The sequence below is a fragment of the Carettochelys insculpta genome, chromosome 20 (genome assembly GCF_033958435.1).
Source record: "Carettochelys insculpta isolate YL-2023 chromosome 20, ASM3395843v1, whole genome shotgun sequence".
NCBI lineage: Eukaryota > Metazoa > Chordata > Testudines > Carettochelyidae > Carettochelys > Carettochelys insculpta.
The window spans coordinates 20,559,772-20,578,646 of NC_134156.1; the positions used below are offsets into that span (position 1 = coordinate 20,559,772).

Here is an 18,875-nt window from a genome sequence, read left to right on the forward strand (position 1 = left end):
CTCCGAGGCCGGCCCTGCCGCTCCAGTGGTAGGAGGTGAGGCTGGGACCCGCCCGCGCTACCGCGCGCAGTCATGTTATTGCAGCGCCAGGCAGCGGGGCGCAGCCAGCCGGGCGCGCTGCGGGGGGAACGCGCGGGGCGGGCAGCAGGGCGTGGAGTTGGGTCGGGGAGTTGCTGCTCCTTGGGGGCGGAGTCTGGGGTGTTTACTGGGGGGCTGTAAATTGGAAAAAAAACTAGACCCCCCCCCAGCAGATTATTTTGCCCTGACAGACGTTTGGGGCTGGGAGTTCTTCACCCACGTGGTCCCTGCTGCAAAGCGGGGTGGGGGTCTGTGGCTTTTTTGGGGGGCTGTAGCTTGCAAATACCAAGACCCCGGAGTCGCGTGGATATTTTTTCCCTTGCAAAGGGTGAGCATGGAGGCGGGTGCACCCACACAGTCTCAGTTGCAAAGGGGGGCTGCAGCTGCAAGTCCCCACACTAAGTGTCTCCACCCCTCCCGTGGCGTGGGCTGTGCCTATGGCCCCTTACAGCCAGCACTGGGTCACCCCCATGTGCGGCCTGCGCTCCGAGGGGAGTGGGCTCGCTAGCTGTGGGTGGTGGGCCTGGAGGCTGGGTGTGTACCTATGCCCACATAATGCCCTGCCCAACAGGAGCTCACTCTCCAGGTCCCAGCTGCTCTCCGACTTCCTACCCTGCCAGGCTGGGAAACTGTGCTCTGTTGTATTTGCCTGTACTGGGGCATGTGGTTAAGGGAATACCCTTGCAGGGGGTAGGTGGGGATGCTCTTTAAATCTCTCTGCTTCAGAGGTCCTGCTAATTTTTTCCATCCACAGGCAGAATACATTTTGTTGTGTGCACTCAGGCGTGTATGGATGTGCACCACCAGCAGAAACACGTGGTGGTAGCTGTGGGTGCTCTGCTAATCATTGGGGCGGGGGGACTCTCCTGGGATTGCTTCCCGGGAATGCTGCATTGGACCCCAAGGGAGGTTTCTGCTAATGCAGATGCACTTCTAGTTGTGGAAGAACAGCCAAAGAAAGGCTCAGAGATGTAGCTGTGTTAGCCTGTAACTTCAAAAAACAGCAAGCAGTTGCGTGGTACCTTAGAGATTACCAAATTTATTAGGTCAGGATCTTTCTGATGGAAGTGGGTTTTACTACCTAGGAAAGCTCATAACTTAATGAATTTGTTAGTCTCTAAATAGCCCAGGAAAGGCTTAACTTGTCCCCCAGTGCTGCTCGACAGGGATTAAGGCGCTGCTGCTCATTTAGTGGGTAGCAAACGCTGCTGGAAACAGTTGAGGGATTCCTTGCTCTGAGTTCACCCTGTAGCCTCCCATTCAGCTGGTCACCCCCAACTTCACTGTCAAGTCCTGCGCTATTTCAGTGAGTCAGTGTTGTAGCCATGTATTCCCAGAAGGGCACTCCCTCTCAGTGTGAAAAGGAGACAGAAGGACTGTGGAAAGCAAAAGATGCAACGTCTTTTTCCTCCACTCTCTTGCGTGTTAGGTACTGCTGGCATCTCATGAAAACCTGCCTGCTCTCAAACAGCTGCATGCAGCATTTTCTTCAGTTCCCAAGCGCAGTTGGCTGGTGTGTTGTTTAGAAAGACGTGCAGGACGAGTTTAGAGACACGTGCGAGGGTGTTACAAGGAGGAGGGAGAAAAATTGTTCTCCTTGACCTCTGAGAATAGGACACGAAGCAATGGGCTTAAACTGCAGCCAGGGAGGTGGAAGTTAGACATTAGGAAAAACTTCCTAACTGTCAGGGTGGGGTAAACACTGGAGTAAATTGCCTAGGGAGGCTGTGGAATCTCCATCACTGGAGATATTTAAGAACAGGTTAGATAAATATCTGTCATGGATGATCTAGATGGTGCTTGGTCCTGCCATGAGGGCGGGGGACTGGACTGGATGACCTCTTGAGAGCCTTTCCCGCTCTAGTGTTTTATGATTTTATCCCATGGGAGTGCTTACGACAATGCAAGCAGCAGCCCCAGCCTGTTATAAAGCAACAGCACTAGAGAAGGGAAGCTGGTAAGCTCCTTTTGTATAATAGTTTAGCCCCTCCAAGCACTGTACAGTCATTATTTAATTATTTTAAAGCTTAATTAGTGTTCACCATTTCCCTTTTTGGTGCCATAATAATGGAATAATGGTTGGTCTTTTTGCAGCCTTAACAAACCAAGAGCCTAAGAGTGGATTTCACTTTTAATTGTTACAAAAAATAGCTCACTGTTTTTGTTATTTTTTTAAAGCTTTCTCGTTTTCATCAAAAAAACAAAAAGGTGATCTAGTCATAAAATAGACAGGCCGATCCACCATGAAATTCCTGCACAGCACTATTACTGTTTTTTATAATTATTGTTTGCATTTTTGTAGCTGTTCAGCAGCCTAGTCATAGAGCAAGTCCCTCTTGCGCTTGGTGCTGTACAAACACAGACAAACTGTTAAAAAGCGTGGAACTGCCTTCAACTTTAAACAGGATGTGGGCACAGTGAAAATATGTTATTGGTCTCAGTCTCCCATTGCCCAAAGAACCACTTTACAAGTGCCCTGGACGTGAACTGAGACGTTGCCCTTAATGTGGTTGAATGGACTAGTAAGGCTGAGGCACATCACTGGATATAACTCTCAGCCTCCTTCTGCATATCCAGACCTCTCGAAGTTTTTCATCGTGTCACTTCCGTTGGGATCCAATTGGATAATAGGTTGTGGAGGGGTTGGAGAGCTGGGGCAAGAAGGCAGAAAATTAGAAGCTTGAAAAACAGTGAGTGAAAATGGGTTTGCAGAGCAAGTTGGCATGGGGAGCCCCTATCCCATATGGGCCAGGCTGGCTGAGGTTGTTGGGTCCCCATCCTGAGCATTGTAACCTGGCCCTGTTGCATCAGTGTGTGGCACCGCACCACACCCAGGTTTGGTGGGGGACTGGCCTGGCCAGATCTGAGTAAATGGTACTGTAAATCTGTGCTCTGTGAGCCAGGCCACAACCCTTGTAATTGGGAGCTGAGCCCAGGCATCCCTGCAGGACAGGGACCTCCTCATCTTGGACATGTTCTGGCTTTCTTGCATTTTCTTCCCCCTCCCCACTCCCGTACCCTTTTGCAACTCTGCCGAGCGTCCCTCCCTCCAGCTACAGAGTGAATAACTCATCCTGTAACCTCAGCTCCCGTTTTTATTCCTGAGCTTAGTAGTTTCCCAGAATAAATGGAAAGGAAACCAAATTTGTGTGGAATGGAGGTAACCTTGGAACTAAGAAGAGAAACTCTTCTTCAAACCAGGGTCATTGGCAGGTGTTTTGCTGCACCAGATGAGGACGCTTGCGCTCATTCTGTCTGTGGTGATTGTGCCTGTTCTTTGGCTAAAGAGAGGGAATTTCAGCCTCTAGGATCTGGCTTCCGGTGCTTTGCAAGAGAAAATTAAACTTTTTCCAAGTTAACTTAGTTGATAATGTGATGAGTTTTGTGGACTCAGAAAGGTCTATTCTGGGTGTCATACTATTGTTCAGCCCATGGAAAAAAGGACTTTTGGGTCCTGAAAAATTACAGGTAGCTCCGACTGAAAGAGTCACATTATTTTCCTTCTTCATTTCTGGCCATGGAGACGTTTGATGTGTTGTTCTCTTGGGTGCACATATTATGCAATTGATTTAAGGAGTCTGTTCTTGTTTTGCGCTATCTCAGCATCCCACTCTGCACACACATTGCGATTTAAAGGAGGGTTCTTGTTGTGTATTCCTGAGCATTGCACCATTAATCATTGGTCTTTGTGTTTAAAATGCAATGACTTTTGCCTACTTGTAGCAGTTAATAGTATGGGTTGAACCTTTCTAGTCTGGCATGCTGGGGACCTGACGTGCCAAACCAGAGAATTTAACAACTCACAGGAGGTCACTGTCGTCTAGCAGCATGACCAACACTTCCACTGCTTACTGGGTTCTTAGAAGACATTTGGGGGTAAATTAGAGCTAAATAACAGCACAGAACACTGAGAGGCAGGAAGAAATTTTAGGGGCCCATGGGAAACTTGGCCACACCTATGATAAGTGGACACCCAGCTAACTATAATCATGCCAGACCATGGATATTGCTGGAGTAGAGAGGTTCAAACCGCACTTCTTTAAGACCAGAATGGGGTATAAAACCATATCTTGTTTGCTCTGCTGCTCTTACACACTGCAGAGACTTGCCACATAGCCTTGATAATAACTGCAACACAAAAATAACTCTGCCTGGTTCAAACAGGACTCAGAAGAACTTTAAGGAATCTGGCTCATAAACTTCCAAAAATTAAGAAATAAGTCAAGATCTTTGGTCAGTTCTGTCCTCCTTCAGCAGTGCCCATTGCATTTTATGTGGCATATATAATTCCTCAGTGGCTGTAGCCTCCCAGAATCCCCCTCTCTTAGTTCTGGGGAGTAAATCAAATGAAATATATCTATTGCAGAGAAACAATCTGAGCTTTGACTGCAGTTGGCAACTCAGCCCAAAACTCTCATTCACTTTCAATTAGTAGCTAGCACCCATTGACTTCAAAGGGCATCTCCTCTGAGTGAAGACATCAGCCTATGTCCTGTCGTCTGTAATTCCTGTCTACTTTTCCTGACAGATGAGAATCCTAGGATCATAGAATCCTAGGGCTTGAAAGGGACCTCAGGAGGTCTTTGAATCCAGCCCCCTGCGTCAAGCAGGATCAAACCCAGCTAAGTCATCCCAGCCAGGACCTTGACAAGCCAGGGCTTAAAAACCTCTAGGGATGGAGAATCCACCACCTCTCTAGGCAACGCATTCCAGTGCTCCACCACCCTCCTGGTGAAGTAGTTTTTCCTAATATCCAACCTACACCTCTTCTTCTGTAACTTCAGACCCTTGCTCCTTGTTCTGCCATCTGACACCACTGAGAACAGTTTCTCTCCATCATTTTTAGAGCCCCCCTTCAGGAAGTTGAAGGCTGCTATTAAATCACCCCTAGGTCTTCTCTTCTGTAAACTAACCAAGCCCAAATCCCTCAGCCTCTCCTCATAGGTCATGTGCTCCAGCCCCTTAATAATTTTTGTTGCCTTGTGCTGAACCTGCTCCTGTTCCAGATTCTGCTTCTCTGGGGAAAGAATCTTTCTGACGAGCTCATCAGTCTCAGGTCCATATGCAGGAATTTCAGGGAAGGCGTGGGAGACAGTACTTTTTTGGTAAATGTGGACTGTAGGTTTTTTTGAAATTGTTCGGAGTTCAGAGTAGTCGTGCAATGAGTGTGCACGAGAGAGCTCAATGATGAATGTGAGCGGAAACAGTGATTGGTAAAATGATTTTGTTATAACATGCTCACAATGTATAGAGTAATGAAGTTTTTATAGAAATTACCTTCTGAGATCTTGCTGTAATATCGTAAGTGAAAAACAATATCCCCTTGTTCCCCTGCCTTTCCTGTTGCTAATGGCCAAGGGCATGCAGGGAAATATAGTCCCTTCCCTACTCCAGGGCCAGCTCTCTAGGCAGAGAGCTGGCTAAGGAATTACAGCTCCCAAGGTGCCTTGGGCTCCCCCATCATGCCCTGAAGGCTCCCCCCATCCCCGCACAGTGCAGCAGGGAGGAAGGGAGAGAAACCGGACATGTGGGGAGGTGCATTCACAACCTTTGCACCTCCACTCTGCCCCACATACGGGTCTGACTGTTCTCCATCATTCACACTGTTGGCTACGGTGCACATAGTTTTGAGGCAGTGGGGGAGATTCCTGGCTCCAGCTGAGAAACCAACATGCTGATGCTCTTAGAAAGAAAGAACAGAAGAGGAATTCGGGGCTAGCCCCTTTCCTTTGGGCGAAGCTGGAATTGAGCCCTTGTCCTCGTCCCCATTTCCACTCCTTTCCTTCACTCTCTCAGGTATCATCCCTCCCACTTTATTTTGCAGTGTGTTGTTCATGCAAACTGACCGCACACGGCAGGTTGTTGTAGGCAGTGATGCTGTAGCCGGGTGGGTCCTTCTTACCAGCTGACCTCACTCGGCAGGTTGTTGTAGGCAGTGTCGCTGTAGCTGGGTGAGTCCTTCGCTCCGACTGACCATGCACTGCAGGTTGTTGTAGGCAGTGTCGCTGTAGCCAGGTGGGTCCTTTTCAATCACTGTCTGCATGTGGCTGGTTGTTGTAGACAGTGTTGCTGTAGCCGGGTGGGTCCTTCTTACCACCTCTCCGCACACGGCAGGTTGTTGTAAGCGGTGTCGCTGTAGCCGGGTGGGTCCTTCTCACCACCTGACCTCACACTGCAGGTTGTTATAGGCAGTGTCGCTGTAGCCGGGTAAGTCCCTCCAGTAGAAGTTGTCCCGAGAAAAGATGATTACGTCTCCGTCCTCGTCTCATGCTTCACCGAGCGTAATAAGGGAAATCAAGGCGGCCTTGCATCGGTGTGGGGGGATAAGCAGTATGGGGGGAGATCTGAGGATGCTGGAGGGAAGGAAGGCTGCACTTTAACTGCAGGGGATGAGGGAGGCTCTTGCACCAGCTGTGGTGAGAGAATGTGGGTGAGGAAGAAGCAGGGAGGGGAGGAGACAGGGAGGGAGGTGATCTTTGAGCAGGTGCGCAGGGCTCATCCTCACTCTGGCACTCCAAGTGTAGAAGGTGGGAGCCCACAAAAGACCTGTAAAATACCTTGCCTTGCATGGTGACAAGTATCACAGAGGTAGCAGTTTTAGTCTGTATCCTTGAGAACAACAAGTGCTGTGGCACCTTATAGACTGTTGTCCTGTAGTTCTCAAAAATACCTTGTCTCTATCAGCACTGATTAAAAACAGATTCCCCGACCCTGGGAGGTAGCTGCCACCACCCAAGTGAGAACCCCCCTCCCTTTAAAGCCCAGAAAGACACAGTTGGGGTGTCTCCCTGTGGGGTAACCCCAAGCTTTTAACTCTCCCTTAGGAGAGAGCTTGGAAACAAAGGAGATTCAAATGCAATTGGATTACTGACCTTTCACTCTTAGGCCTGGATATGGCGAGTGTGTAACCTGCTCTGAAAGATCTCTGACGATGGAGATTCCACAAACCTTCGCAGGCAATTCCTTCCTGTGCTTCACCACCCTGACAGTTAGGATGTTTCTTCTAATGTCCAACCTAAATCAGAGGTTAAGGAGAATAATTTTTCTCCCTCCACCTTACAACAACTTTTTAGACACGTGAAAGCTGGTATCAGGTCCCCTCTCAGTCTTTTCCAAATTAAACAAACCCAGTTCTTTCAAATGTCCCTCGCAGCTCATGTTTTCTAGACCTTTAATCATTTTTTGCTGCTTTTTGCACCTTCTACAATTTTTCCACATCCTTCTTGAAATGTGGTCCCCAGAGCTGGACACAGTACTCCAGTTGAGCATTGCTCACAGTAAAGCAGGATAATTTCTTGTGTCTTGCTCACAACACTCCTGTTTATACATCCCAGAATGATGTTTGCTTTTTTTTTTTTTTTTTTAACCATGTCACACTGTTGACTCATACTTAGCTTGTGGTCCACTATCACACCTAGATCCATTTCTGCAGTACTCCTGCCTAGAAAGTCACTTCCTATTTTGTATTTGTGAGACTGATCATTCTTTCCTGAGTGGAGTACTTTGCATTTCCCTTCCTAGCTTCCCAGTGTACTCTCTATGCCAGCTATGGACACTGGGTCTTTCTGATGGAGTGACCTGCAGATTCAGGGTCTAAGATCCTAGAAGTTTGAGATGGAAAATACCTACCTGTCTGTTGAATGGAGAGAGTGAGGTATTGTGCCCTGTTACTATTAAATTGTATTGAACTGATTAAACTGTATTAAACCGGCATACCTGTATTAAACTAACACGTGACCTTCTGCAGAAGACCAGAATGTTGAGTGCTATTTAGAAGCTGGGGAAGGTCCCAGAGGCTGTGACAATGGGCTGTTGTTTCTGAGTGTGGAGTGCATAGCCTGACTTGGGTCGGCAACCAAAATAGAAAGAAGAGCCATTTTTTTCAAATTTGGTAAAAAATCAATAATTCAAGAGCTGTAATATATTTGAATATGAGATGGTCCTTAATTAATAATGTCAAACTATACTTTTTGCAACCCTTATTTTAAGAACAACGCACACACAATGATTTGTAATGCGATACATGTTTTCTGCAGGATGTTCACCAATTTTTCACATATTCTATTTCCTCACACTTTACATGTGTGTGTTTCTACTGCTGTCTCCCCGATTTTCACTCCCAAGCTCACTTTAATTATGCCAATTTTACTTCATGTTTAATTTCAGTTTTCCTTTGTAAAATGCGTGTTGCCCTTCACAGCAGGAGTGCTACAAGCTTCCTTTTCCTTTTCAAAATCAAGACTTTATTAGCAACATGATTAAAGCACGGATATAGCCTCATATCCTGCAATGCACTGCACATGGGGACATTATTGAAGGTTTTGAGAGCACTTATCACTTTCTCTTTAAATTTGAGCTGTTTATTGTTGGGCTTTTAGACGTTCACTGTTTATCAAAAATAATCAGGAGAGGTTTGTTTTTTTTTACTTTGCAATTATAGTATTGGGAGCCACAAAGAAGCTTTTAAAGACACATATGTAGCTCTGGAGCTTCAGGTTGCAGACCCCTCGCCCCGACTGCAGCATTCTGGATCAGTTTGTGCTGGATAAATCCAGGACCCTTCTGAGCTTTGTTCCTTTCCTGAACTAAATCTAAAGCTGAAAAAGTACCAATAAGAGACACCATCCCTGAACCTCCTGCTCCATCTCTTTGTCCTTCAACAGAACTCACATACCTTCAGTCCAGCATGATGGCATCTCCAAGGAGGCTTTCTGGTTGCCTTCCCCTTCAGAGTCATCCCATCAGACACTCCTCTGCATTCCCAGACTGCAGGAATCAAAAACAATGGGGGCTCAGTTTGCCTGCGATAGATAGCCTTGCAATGTGTGTCGAATCAGAATGTCAGTGTGATTTCTTTTCTGGTGATTTTAGATTTAGGGCTCTTTTTTAACAGCTTTGTGCAAACTAAATTTCTTGGTTCAGTCCTTTGACAATAGCAACAGTGTGATCTTCCCCTGTGATGAGTACAGGCACTGTTTCCAGCAAGGACATAAATATGGGGTAAGGAATGCTTATGGTACAACAGGCAATTTGCAAGTGGGACCAAGTTTTCCATGGGCCTTAAAAAATGATGATGAAATTGTCAAGCTACTTTAAAAAAAATCTTCTCTTTCAGGCCCTGGAACATCTGAAGTTTTAGCGCTTAAAGTGGTAGTGTAGACACAACCTCTATGAAGTGTGTAAGATAGGAAAAAGCTCTACTGTAGACATCGTTTTAAGCTATGGCTACACTAGAAGTGGACAGACGTTTCTGGTGGAAGAGATTTTCTGTCAAAATGTTTATTGAGAGAGTGTGGCCATACAATAAAGTTGATTGAAAGAGCGATCTGTTCTGTTGGCAGAGCGGCTGGACTGCCCGGCTGCTCTCTGGACAGAACAGCCAACCGAAGGCACAGCAGACGGGGCTGTCCATTGGTCTAGATGCCCTGTCTGTCAAAAGAGGGCCCACCCAGAATGTCCACACAGCTTTTTTGTCGACAAAACCTGTCGACAAAGGTGCTCTTCTCCCCCGGGAGAGGCAGAAGGTTGTCGGCAGAAGCACGGGGTTTTGTTGACAGATGGTTGACAAAACGCATTTTGTGTGTGGACATGCAGTGAGTTTTGTCAACAAAACTCATAGCGGAGCCATAGCCCTAATGACCACAAAGTCCTTTTGCTGGGATCAGTTACTTTGTTTGGGGAATGGTATACTTATGGGGAGGTCTGCACAGCAAAGTTATTTTGAAATAACTGTCCTAGCATCTACACAAACAATTTGAAATAGTGGTTGGCTAATTTTGAGATTGGTAATCATTGGTCTGACCCCCTATGGCTGTGTGTATGTCATAGGGTGTTGCGAATCTGCATTGGAGACAAGATTTGTGGGCAGACATTCCATCATTTGTAATAATTTAGAAGGACTAAGCTTAGTTAGTAAAACTCAATGTTGCAAATGACACTTAATTTACACTGAACGGGCCCATTCCTCAGAATGAGCCAGAGCACGACTTGCTTTCTCATGCAGAAAAAGCAGCCCGTGATCAGTCCTGTTGATGTTGTTGGGACCCAATCGTCCAGTTATCTACATGAGGAAGAGACTCAGAATGTAGTTCACGGGGAGAAGCGCTGGGCTCAGGGCCGGGGAGGCAGGAGAAAAGCTGATGTATTAGCTGTGCTGATGGATAGTCATGAAAATGACTGTGTTTGCATGGTGGTAGCTGGGGGGTGTTTGTGTGTGCAGATTTCATCCAGGGAGGCTTATAAGAAGGCATCAGACTAAGAGAACTAAGTTTGTCAGAAGGCTGAACTAAGGGACCAAATGCCTGTAGGGTGGAGAGAAACTGCCTGGAGTTATAATTCAACCCTCACCAGCTGAACACACAGTTGGGGCGTACGGTTCACTTGAAAGTTATGATTTAACTAAACTAAGCAGCCAAGAGTCACAAAAAATGAGCTGATGCCTAAGAAATCAGTGTGAATTTCAGGAGACAGTGACAAAAAACAAGGTGAAGGGAAGCTGGTGTAATTTACAAGACTTTGGGCTATTTATACACAGCCATCAGCACAAGCCTAATCTGCAAGGACAATAAGAGTGATATCAGAGGATGAGACATTTAAATGGGTAACTTATTGGCTTGAATATCAAATACAGAGAGCACTGTGAATGTGACCGGCTTGAAGTGGACGGCGAAAGCTGGCTGAGTCCAGCTCAGGCCAGTATTATGACAGCTGTTTCCAGTTGTGTATCAATGCCCTTGAGTAAAGAATGTGCAGCTGATGATACAAAACTTGTGGGTCAGTCAGGACAAGCGAGGAAGGAAAAAAAAAATCAAAATGGTCTCAAGAAACTCCAGAGAACAGTAAATAAATGAATAACCAAAACCCAAAAGGGCCATGAGATTCTGGGCAAATAGAGAGAAAACACAATGAGCACCATTGGTAAGTGAAGAATTTAGCAGCAATCAGTGGGAAATCAGTCACAATTTCCCAGTCAAATTTATTACTAAGTTTAAAAAAGCTCTTAGGATTTCAGACCAGCAGCTTCTAACTTATAATAATAAATCATCACAGTCAATATGTTTGTGTTGTTATTTCACACCTTTCATCTGTGGTTTTCCAAGTTCTGTACAAACATTGATTAATGAAGTATGGGAAGTGCGGACCAGCCCTGCAGAGGCACTGTCAAGTCTAAAGTGATTTGCCCATGGTCAGACACCAGCCAAAGCCTGATCCAAAAACAGGCCTCAAGAGTCCTGACTCCCATTCCAGTGCGTTGACCACAAAACCACAGTCTCTCCCTCAGCTATTATGCTACCAAAAGAACCTGTGTGAGCCAGAGAGGCAGAACGGATTAGCACTCTATTTCCTTCCTTATAGAGAAACAGAGTTATGGGGATGGAATTCCTTTAGAAAGAAGATTTTGAATGAATGACCCCAAATTGGTTCCTGGGGAAAGTTACAATCTCTTTGAATTACCCTGACAGATTTTACTGGTTTTCCTACTACCAGTCTCTGGTTTGGGTTGGATGTTTTAGTTAGCTTTTTTTTTTTTTTCCTCCTACGGAAAAGGGAAATACCTGAAATAAATCAGGACAGGAGCTTCTCTTTTTTCGTGTGAAAGCTGTTTGCAGGCTGCCGTGCCCTGCAGAACTCTTTCCATATTGCCTTGTGTTCACAGAGAAACAGCCCATAAAGTTTGCCAGTTGTCATTCAAAAATATTTCTGGAATAAGCCAATTTTCACAATCCTTTCATGCACTGACTCTGGCTCCAAACCAGCCCAAGGAATTGATTGATGTAAGCGCCAAGTGCAAATTAGTGGACACCTGAGACACGTTTTTTGCAATCCCAAGATTTTAAAAAATTACAAAGGAGAGGGAGGGAGTCTGGTTATTTGCTTTCTGGATTTTGAGTTTTTAGAGATCATTTTTTCAAGCTTTTTCCACCAGAACGAGAGCCAGAGATGTGTGCTCTTATTTAAAAAAAAAGGAAAAGAAAACTGATGTTCTCATGTAAACACATCACCCCATAAGAAAGGCCACACTGGCCGGTGTGGGATCTTCAGAGGGAAGGAACAGAACAGAGTAATTAACAAGTGATCCATCCCTTCTTGTCCAGTCCCTGCTAATAGCAATGAGAAGTTTAGCAATACCCAGAGCCTGTGTCTGGTGTTCCCTCTAATCTTCTCCATCCATGTGCAAAATAAATTTTTATGTGCACCAAGGCATGTGCAAGTGTGCACCACTAGTAGACAGAAAATTGCAATGGGCGGTCTGCTAATCAGCTGGGCAGCATTCCACTCTCCTGAGCCTCTGCCTTGGTACACAGCTTCCGGGCAACACTGGTGTGCCTCTAATCATCACAGCTAATTGCCTGTGATGGACCTGTCCTCCAGGAACTTACCTAATTCTCTTTTTTTAACCCATTTTGAACTCAATGATCAAATCTGAGATCGCATTGGCAAAATCACTTCTGCAGTGATCTTCAGCTCCTAATAGTATAGGAAGAAATCAGGCTTCATTGTTTGTATAATCACAGTCTGTATGTTTGATACGTGGTGATTAAGGAAAATGGACACTGGTTTTTTTCCAGGCATTGGGGGAGTTATCAGTTCATTTACAGCAACCTTAAATTTGAAAGCAAAATTGTAACTGCTGTGATTGCAAAGCAAAGGAAATGTCTCTGCTGCAGAAAACCAATTCTCACACCCACCAGGGTAAGGTCTAAAAAGGTCTCGCTCTTTCTGGTGTTAATTGTCTCTTGTTTTTCTTGCCTAGAAACATCTAGCGTGATGTAAAGGTGCCCCCCTTATGGAATTCAAAGCACAATTCAACTTCGTTCCACTTCTGTCTTTATTCTTTTGAAGAAATGGACCGCGTCCCTGTCGAAGGCCAAATAGTGGGTTCTACTGTGAACGTCAGTAATCTGAATATCATGCTTCCTGGGACCAAGTCATTTATAAAGCATGGATACTGTTCTGAGAGTTTGTAATCAGGATAAAGACGCTTGGGAAAAACAAGTAAACCGTGTATTAAGAAGACATTATCATTTTCATTGCATATTTAGTGAAACCCCACAATTACTAAGGTTTTCTAGCAGGTCTTGTGTAGCGTGTCAGCTGTTTGCCAGTGGAAAAGAGAAAGAGGTTCAGTTGATGGCCAAATGCTCAAAAGTCAGACGTGAAATTTGCTGCTCAGCAGACTCCCAGGGCTGCTTTGGGTGGCAGCAAACAGCTGGTTCATGTCTGAGGGGAGAGTGACAGGAGGCGTTCTCAAATGAGTGTGTGGCAGGAATAGGCCACCGCCAGTAACTTACTTGGGTTGCAACTCTCTGGGAGGCGTTCTGACACCATGGACAGCCTGTTCCTGAAAATGCTTCTGGTTCTGGCAGGCTGTTTAATGGGACTCTTCTGTCACCTCTCCGGTCTTTGGGTGGGGGAGAAGAGGACAGTTGAGAATAAGCCAAATTTCGTGGTCATTTTGGCAGATGATGTTGGATGGGGGGACCTTGGGGCTAACTGGGCAGAAACCAAGGACACCCCTAACCTGGATCAGATGGCTTCGGAAGGAATGAGGTAAGCCTCCACGAGACATGTGTCTGTTCCCGAATCTTCCATTTAGTTAGCCTGTGGTACTGGAAGACAGAGAGCCCACAGTAAAATGAACAGAGGGTCTCGCTTGTCCTTAATAACAATAGGACGTGGCAATGTAACCTGGCTGAGATCCACATGAGAACCATGCTTTGGACTGCTTGTGATCAAATTCATCCCAGAGGTGAGAGCCCTGCCCCCCGACCAGGGAGTTACACGTGTCACCTTACGTATGCCCTCAAGAAAGCAAGAGGAAGGATTTAGCGCCATCAGCGGGATACGACTGGCCATGATGCTGTGGGGGGGCCCTGTCTGCTGCTACAGCCAGTAGGATGAAGGACCAAAAGACACTGGAAAAGATCTGGATTAGACAGATAGCCCATGAGTTGGTTGGAGGGGAGGGAAGCGAAGCGTGTTTGAAGCCCAAGAAGGTGAATCAAACCTCCCGGTGCTGTTATCAGCTCTGGGTTACCCTGGGCATTATCTTTCCTCACCCTGTGCCTCAGTTTCCCTGTCAGCAAGATGGGGATAACAATGCTGCCTTACCTCACCCAGGGGTGGCAAGCAATGTTCCCGCTAATTTTTAACCCCTCCATGTGCAGAATAAATTTTGTATGTGCACCAAGGCATGTGGGGATGTGCACCACTAGTAGAAACTCAGGCTGCCGGCAGAGGCTGCTGTGGGCATTCTGCTAATCAGCTGGCCAGCCACTGAATCTCTCTTAGGGGGGCCACCCAAGCACTCAGCTCGCAGGGAACACCGGTTGCAAGCCTGTGCTCCTAGCCTGGCATTTTCAAAAGGGTGATGGGCCCCTTGCTTCCTTAGGCCCCATTGACCATCCCAGCTGTAGTGTCTGTTAAAACTCTGAGAGCGCCAACAGAAGGGGTGATTCAAGTGCTCTGTATCCTTCTTATCCATGGCATCAGACTGCAGCTGCAGCAAGCTTGCAATGTGCATGTGGTGGCCAGGGTCCCCTGTCAGCTGAACGCTTTGGCGGCCACCCAGGAGAGATTCAGGTTCTGCCCAGCAGAGTCCCCAGCACCACCTGCAGAGGGCAGGATGTGTGTCTAGTGGCGGTGCACACCCGCACCTGCCTCGGTGCACATAACAAAATTTATTCTGCCCATGGATGGAAGAAATTGGAGGGATCACTGACATCCACTCACGCATTTGCCAGTTTCCTTTTATGCAGAAGATGCTCTGATGCTAAGGTGGCAGTTTGAAACCCAAATAGATTCATTATCCTGGTAGTTTGACTATACAACTCATCTGTCTTCGGGCAGCTGGGGTCGACCACTAACATGTACAGCCTTGTCATTTGCCCTTGTCATTGTGGTAAGTGAATGGCAATCATGTGCGTTGTTTTGCACCCTGGGTTCCTGGAACACAGCCCAGCATGGGGCTGCCTGTCAGTTATTCTCAGCGAGCGGGGCAGTTTTTGCAGCTTTTAGTCAGACATCGCAATCGCAGATCCCGAGGTACGTTCTGCCTCTTTCTCTTCTAGGTTTGTGGATTTTCACTCTGCCGCATCCACTTGCTCACCCTCCCGCGCCTCCCTGCTCACTGGAAGGCTTGGCATTCGCAATGGAGTGACCCACAACTTCGCTGTCACATCAGTGGGTGGCCTCCCCCTCAATGAGACTACGTTAGCCGAGGTGCTGAAGGATGCAGAATACATCACCGGAGTAATAGGTAATTAATGCACTGCATAAAGCACATTAACCATGTGCAGTTTCGTGTGGACCAGGGGTCAGCAACCTGCGGGTGCCAAGAGCGGCAGGTGGGGTGATTTTCATCGGCACACAAGGCAGGAGCCCAGCCCCGCTCCTCCTCCCCCATGCAGCTGGGAGCTTGCTCAAAGCCAGGCCACCTGTGGATTAACAAAAGACCAGCTAATGCTACAGCCACCACCTCAACAGTAAAGCTCTGCAGCTTCATTTATTTATTAATGAAGTTGTTGTCAGTAGGACTATTAGTGACTTTAAAAAGTGTCACCGGCACTCAGACCACACATAGAGGCCGAAAGGTCAGATTTCAGCACTACGCCTCGGAAGGGTTGCTGACCCCTGATGTAGACAACGGCAGGGGTATAGGTGCTAGAATAGGGGTGCAGGGGATGGCACCCCATGGCTTGAAGTGGTTTCTGTTGTATCCAGGGTTTACAGCTTGGTTCAGTGGCTTTCATCACGTCCACTGTTCCAACATCCGTGCTAAGGGGACACAGGATGGAGTGTGGAGCAAATTCATTGGCTCAGATCCAACCCACACTGGGCATGGCTGCAAATGATTATTACCACTCTTGGGGAAGGGGGTGCAATCTGTGTCTGCCTTTGTGGTCTGTACAGCACCTCACACCCTAATCCCGCTTGGGGCTTTGGAGTGCTACCTTCACCCCGAGGACCAGTCCATTAGCACTGAGGCAGATTAATTCAGGGGAAAGTTGAACTAAATGGTTCAAACCTCCCCTGGACTATTCTGCCAATATGCAGGTTGAACCTCTCTAATCCAGCACTCTCTTGTCCATCAGCATCTTTAATCTGGCGTGATTTTCGTTAGCTGGACAACCACTTATCATGGGTGTGGCTAAGTTTCCTGTGGTCCCATAAAGTTTGTTTCCAGCCAGCAGTCCTGGCTCTCATTGTTCTATGCTGTTATTTAGTTGTAATTTACCCCAAATGTCTTCTAAGAGCCCAGTAAGCAGGGGAAGTGTTGGTAATGTGCTAGACAAAGTTGACCTCCCGTGGTTCGGCAAATTCTCTTGTTCAGCACCAGTCAGGTCCCAAGGGTACCAGGTGGCAGCTGTATATTCTCCAATCTACTTTCTGCCTCCACCCCTTATTCTTCAATTTTATGAAAATATATGCAGGCGCCCAGCTTCTGCCTGGGCATCTTTTCCCTATGTTGAAACCCATACATTCATTAACTTAGAGGACTGATTTTAATTCTCTGATTTTTCACTTTTTCCCCCCTCTTTTTGCAGTTCTGCGATATTTTTAAAAATAGCATTTTTTGTTTAAATGGGTGAATTGCTTAACTTCAGAAAAGTGTATTTTCCTACATAAGGTCATTTCAAATCAAAATACTAACTTTCAGAAAGGGTCTGTGTCTCCGGACCTGAGTATTCCTTGATAAAATACCCTGTCCTAGCACGAAAAGCTATGTTAAAGTATGTTGGGTTAGAAGTCCATAAATTTCAAACTCCCTACAGTAAACATATGGAAAGCTGTACCAACTTCCAAGGGAGTCAGTCTAGTGTATCACATCAATCCATTGTGGATAATGAGAGTGAAACTCACGCTTTCTTTCAGAGCCATCGCAATGACAGAAAGTCACAGAAACCAGGAAATTCAGCTCGTTAAATTCAGATCTTGTCATATCTTTACATTGGCTTAGATGCAAAACTATTCTTTAACTTCAAAGGTTCTTTTCCATGCAATATTATGGCAGGTTGTGGTCCAGGATAGCTAAAGCTTCATAATTAAATCATTTGCCCTCATGTTGGGCCAGATTGTGGCAGGGCCTGAGAATAGGGTCTGATCTTTGAAAGCCTATATCTGCCAGTTCAGAAAAGGAAGCCAAGAATGGGCCCTTCAGAATCTCTTAGAACATCTTGTCTTCGAAAACAGAATGTCTGGCCGAAGGTGGTAAGGGTGTAAGGATGAGAGAGACTTATAATATGTAAGAAGGATCTGACAAAGTTCCCCTGAGGTCAAACACCCTTATGGAATGGATCCCTTGGTATTGCATCCAGTTCTGGGCCCCCCAGTATAGAAAAGATGTGGATGCGTTGGAAGAGGTCCAGCAAAGAGCAACCAAAAGGATTAGGGGGCTGGAGCACGTGGCCTTTGAGGAGAGGCTGAGGATCTGGGCTTACTTCGTTTGTAGAAGAGAAGAGCGAAGGGGCAATTTGACAGCAGCCTTCAACTTCTTGAAGGGAGAGTTCTAAGGAGGATGGAGAGAAGCTGTTCTCAGTAGTGATGAACAGCAGAACAAGGAGCATTGGTCTCAAGTTACATGGGGGGGATATCTAGGCTGGATATTAGGAAAAACTGTTTCACCAGGAGGGTGGTGAAGCATTGGAATGTGTTACCTAAAGAAGTGGTGGAATCACCATCCCCAAAGGTTTTTAAGTTCCAGCTTGATAAAGTCCTGGCTGGGAAGGTTAAGTTAGTATTGGTCCTGCTTCAGGCAGGGGGCTGGACTCGATGACCTCCTGAGGTCTCTTCCAGCCCTAGGATCTACGAGTCGAAGAAAACGACATGCTTTAAACAGGACCTGCAAAGGCAGCGACTCTTGTTGCTGGATGAAAGCGGCAGGCCCTGGCCCTGGCCACTCTGTGTAATGACTTCCTATTGCTTCCATGCAGGTAAATGGCACCTCGGTCACCATGGCCTCTATCATCCCAACTTCCGTGGTAAGACTTTGTTATAAAATCCAGCAAATGTTTTTCTTTCCCTTTTTACACCCATTCTCCTTCTTCCTGGTATCTGTCTTCAGAGAGGGAGGAGGGATCCAGGAGCAGGCTCCTCTGTCAGTCCCACTGTAGGTCATTAGCCTGCAGAGATACTGCAGGAGGCCATGGGCTGTTGGTTCTGCTCATTCTCATGTGAGAAGAGGGGTTCTCAGAGGGGTTCTGCAGCATGGGGAGAAGGGGGACATTGTGCAGGACACTCTGCAATCTCTGCCAACCTTTTCAGCAGCAGGAGGGCCTTGCCAGGTGGCCAGCGACTTGAATTCTCTACTGACGGAGTGGCTGTCTCGTTCCTGGGTGGGAAGACCCTTTACCAAGCTCCCATGGGCTTGCAGAAGGGTGGGGTGGAGTCTCTGAGGAATGAATTCCCTTTGGTGCCCGAGGTGGCGTTGGGGATATTTCCACATGGGGTCTCCCTGGCTACGTTTACACTAAAGTGATCTTTTGAAAGAAGTTCTTCCGGAAGATCTCTTCTGAAAAATCTTCTTTCGAAGGAGCGCGCCCACGCACAAAAAATCGGCTTGAAAAATTGATCCGCTCTTTCGATAGAGAGCATCCACACAGCCCCCGCTCTTTCGAAAGAACAGGCCGGGGGTTGAAAAGTCTGGTGCTGTGAGGACTGCACTTTCGAAAGAAAAAGGTCTCCTGGGGCATCTAAACATGGTTCTTTCTGAAACAATCTTTTGGGAAATGGCGCTCGTCCTCGTCTGGGAGAGCTGGAGAGCTGCATTCTTCCAATTTGAGATCAAAGGAGCGCAT

The 18,875-nt window shown here is 46.7% G+C and overlaps 1 protein-coding gene across 6 annotated transcripts in view; it reads left to right on the forward strand.

Annotated features, from left to right (window-relative positions):
- ARSG (arylsulfatase G) overlaps positions 1–18,875 on the forward strand; it is a 100,716-nt gene that overhangs the window by 23,964 nt on the left and 57,877 nt on the right. For all 6 annotated transcript variants that reach the window (XM_075014970.1, XM_075014969.1, XM_075014973.1 and 3 more), the window contains 3 exons: positions 12,833–13,629; positions 15,150–15,337; positions 18,012–18,059. In XM_075014970.1, the coding sequence (XP_074871071.1) occupies positions 13,406–13,629; positions 15,150–15,337; positions 18,012–18,059 (460 nt within the window). In that variant the 5' untranslated portion in view covers positions 12,833–13,405. The remainder of the gene's footprint in view (positions 1–12,832; positions 13,630–15,149; positions 15,338–18,011; positions 18,060–18,875) is intronic.